Source organism: Arachis ipaensis, chromosome B06, assembly GCF_000816755.2.
Source record: "Arachis ipaensis cultivar K30076 chromosome B06, Araip1.1, whole genome shotgun sequence".
Classification (NCBI taxonomy): Eukaryota; Viridiplantae; Streptophyta; class Magnoliopsida; order Fabales; family Fabaceae; genus Arachis; species Arachis ipaensis.
In genome coordinates, this window is record NC_029790.2 from 90,706 (window position 1) to 94,769 (window position 4,064).

Here is a 4,064-nt window from a genome sequence, read left to right on the forward strand (position 1 = left end):
CTAATCTTTTGTTATTTATATTTTTAGTCTACTTTTTACTTTAAATTACATCTTAGTCATTTTAGGTGCATCATACATTTTTTTCTATACTTGAAACTTTAGTTTATGATTCTTTCACATTGTTATAACCACTTTTCTTTGAATCTTTTAATCTTTTACTTAATTAACTTCATTAATGTTCACTTTATGAGTTCTTATTATTCCGTATTCTATTACATATGCTTTTATGATACATTCAAGTCTTCTTAAAATCATATCTTTTCAATTTTTATAGAATTATAATTTAACTCCAAGCTACATATAACATTCAACCATGATAAATAAACAAATATATCCATCCAAAATTTATGTTAAGCGTTTATAAATCATATCAATGGCTCATTTAATATTCAATCATCAAAGTAAACACTTAAAATCACAATACATCATCAAACATCAAATATATATGAACTTTATCTTTCTATACTAGTAAACTTGAAAGAGTTCAAGCTGAAATGGAATTTTAATAGAATTATGAATTTTCTTAAAAATTAAATTATTCTAAAATAAGATCTTTCTATTAAATATATATATATGCGCAAGCTACAAAATATGATCTAATGATGATTTCTACCAACTACGTAGGTATGGTTTCGTAGGTCTGAAACTACTTCTCAATACTTTCATAGATATTGATACGTGTACTTAGTTAGAAACTTTCAAATAAATTTATGAATTTTATGTTTCTTGGAAAAGACCAGAGTTTGTGAAATTTGCAGGGAACAGAAATCATTGCGTCTTCTCTAACTTCGTTGGTAAATGTTTCTGCATTTCTTTTTTTTTTAAAGGAAGAGGAGAGAATTTTGATTATTATTATTATTATTATTGTTTTTGTTGTTGTTGTTTTGTTGCAGTGTGGGCGGAGCTTACATTTTAGTTGAGAACAGAAGATCTCTTATTTAAGGGATGACCCAAGAATAAATCTGTGAGATACGAGGATAGGGAGATTTTTATCGATGAGTATATATCTGAAATAAAAGTTGTTTAGCATGCTGCAAAACGAGAGAACAAAGCCAAAAGAGAGAAACATGTATAAAGGTCTTTCTCTAGCATTTCTGTGACACGTTTCAGATATAACTCATTTGTTGATAATGTTACTGATTTTGCATCTATTATTTATGTTGATTTATTGCTTTGGTTTTATCCTGGAAAATACTCAGCATTTTTTTTAATAGCTTTATGACATGTTAATTAAGAATGCAAATGGAACCGTCATTGCCGTCAAAAAATTGAACTCCGAAAGCTTACAGGGGCTTGAGGAGTGGAAGGTAATCCATCCTAAATCCTACAACTACAACACCTTGCAGGACCAACAAACTTAATTGAGAATTTGCTGATACACATATACATTTGATAATTCATTTATGTGGATCGAACGGTGCAGTCAGAAGTAAATTTTCTGGGACGCCTCTCTCATCCTAACCTTGTTAAGTTGTTGGGATACTGCTTGGAGGAAGCAGAACTTCTTCTCATCTATGAATTTATGCAGAAGGGCAGTTTGGAAAACCACCTATTCGGAAGTAAGTGCTCTGTTGAATTAAGCTATTGGAGTACTCTGTTGAATTAAGCTATTGGAGTACTCTGTTGAGAAGTGTCTTATTTTAATTTGTTGCACAGGGGGCTCTGCTGTTCAACCACTTCCATGGGATATTAGGCTTAAGATTGCAATCGGAGCAGCTCGTGGCCTTGCCTTCTTGCATACATCCGAGAAAGTAATTTACAGAGACTTCAAGGCCTCCAATATATTGCTCGATGGGGTGAGTAACGTCGTTGAGTTATATATATAATAACATGAAGATGAACTCATACAATACAAATTGTTATTAGCAAAAATGGTGGATAGTTGAGCCATATAAGTTGTAGAATTATTGTCACGATGAGTTGTCTATTAGTATTTTTTGTGATGAACATCAAAATACATCTTTTACTTTAGGATGCACTATATATTGGGTCTATAACTTAAATTCTTGTTATGCTGCAGGCCTATAATGCAAAGATATCAGACTTTGGCTTGGCAAAACTGGGTCCTTCAGCTAGTCGCTCCCATGTGACAACTAGGGTGATGGGCACATATGGTTATGCAGCTCCTGAATATGTTGCTACAGGTGAGGTGATCTACTTGGAGGAGGTTTTGGAAACTGAATCAAGTTGATTAATGTAGAGCCTTGACATGTTATTACGATTGTACAGGGCATCTGTATGTGAAGAGTGACGTGTATGCATTTGGAGTAGTTTTGGTGGAGATGCTAACAGGGCTACGAGCACTTGACCCAAACCGCCCAAGTGGGCAACATAATCTAACAGATTGGATCAAACCATACCTGCATGATAGAAGAAAGCTGAAAAGCATTATGGATTTTCGGTTGGAAGGAAAATATCCGTCCAAAGCTGCATTTCGTATAGCTCAGCTTGCGCTGAGATGTCTTGAAACTGAGCCCAAACAGCGGCCGTCAATGAAGGAAGTTTTGGAGAGCTTGGAGCGATTTCATGCTGCCAATGAGAAGGAGGCCACTCAGATAAACATGCCTAAAACGTCTTTTTTTAAAGATGTTTTCATATTGTGTTTTAATTGGTTTCTGTATAATTTATTCGGTGTTCCTCATCACATATTATTAAATTCCTCAAAAGATTTTCTTTCCAAAAATACTAAAAAATATTTAATTTGGACTAAAATAAAAAAAGTAATAGATTAACTATTAGATTTTTTTAAGAGATTATTTACATAAAAAATATATCACATTATTAAAGTCACTATTTCATTAAATTTTTAATTTAAAGAAAAATCTTAGTTAATCTTGGTATAGAAATTTCGAATTTAAAAACATTGACAAAAATTATGTTGAATTTTGATTTATTTTATTTTCATTTAAATTAATCACTACATAAGTTAAAGTTCTGTTTTGAAGTTATATTCGAGCTTTAATCTGATTTTTAAAGTTTCAATTTACTTAGTTTGATTTTTTAATTTAGGTATCCGTGACTCATGTTAGGGTTTTAAGTGTTTAGTTGAAAATAAAAAATAAGGTAAAAAAATTTTAATTGTCACATCAAATAGTCGCTAGAATGTAGATGAGAAACACCGAATAAATTATACCAAAACCAATTAAAACACAACATAAAAACATCTTTAAAAAAAGACGTTTTAGGCATGTTTATCTGAGTGGCCTCCTAATAATTTATATTCGTCATAAAACATGTGTGCAAATTAAATTACACAAAATTTTAATTCAAACAAATTAATGCATATTTGAATTAGATTAACCACACTAGATCACTACAAAATTTTAACCGCAAGTTGATAGGATAAATATTACTAAAAAATAAATTATTCTGGATAGTGGACTTTTTTTTTTTGGTCAAGTTCGTTCTTTCACACTGAAACTTGGCTTCAATTATACTTGCAATAATTAGTAATTAAATAATTAAAAGGATTATTAATCACACACAAGTGTGACCAAAGAATATTTGATTCAATGGTTAATTTTCTCGTTTCATTTTTTTTGGCAGCAGGAGAAGATTAAAGAAATTATTACAAAAAAATATATTGAATACCGTTAGATTTAGCGTGACACATTAGCATTAGCTTTATCGGTAAATTTGCCGATGATTTATATTTTAGATTTGTCAGGTCAAATTATTATCAACAGATGTTCGTTTTCAACGATAAATTCGTCGATAATAATTGGAGAAAAAACGGAAAAATAGGCGCGAAATTTTATGTGGGATTTAGCGGTGAATTTTTTTCGCCAGTAAATCTAATTAGTGGAATGCTGCCTTTTGGTAACCCACAATGCGTTACTGTCAGATTTATCTGCCGATAAACTTAATTGCCCTAATTTAAAACGTGAACCTTTTCCCTCATCATTTTCGAAACACACATCCTCTCTCTCCAATATACCCTTCTCTCTCTACTTTTGACAGCCCGTCCGACCATCCTTTGCCAGCGCCGACCACCTACATTCTTTTAGAAAGACTATGTGGACTCGTCTTAATCCTGTTTATGATGACGCGGGAATTTGCACAGC

The 4,064-nt window shown here is 31.8% G+C and overlaps 1 protein-coding gene across 1 annotated transcript; it reads left to right on the forward strand.

The window, feature by feature from the left end:
- LOC107646235 (probable serine/threonine-protein kinase PIX13) lies at positions 1,224–3,860 on the forward strand. The gene is made up of 6 exons (XM_021104524.1): positions 1,224–1,307; positions 1,424–1,559; positions 1,657–1,796; positions 2,021–2,144; positions 2,230–2,546; positions 3,687–3,860. Exons 1-6 carry the CDS (start codon positions 1,224–1,226, stop codon positions 3,858–3,860), a joined length of 975 nt encoding a protein of 324 aa, XP_020960183.1.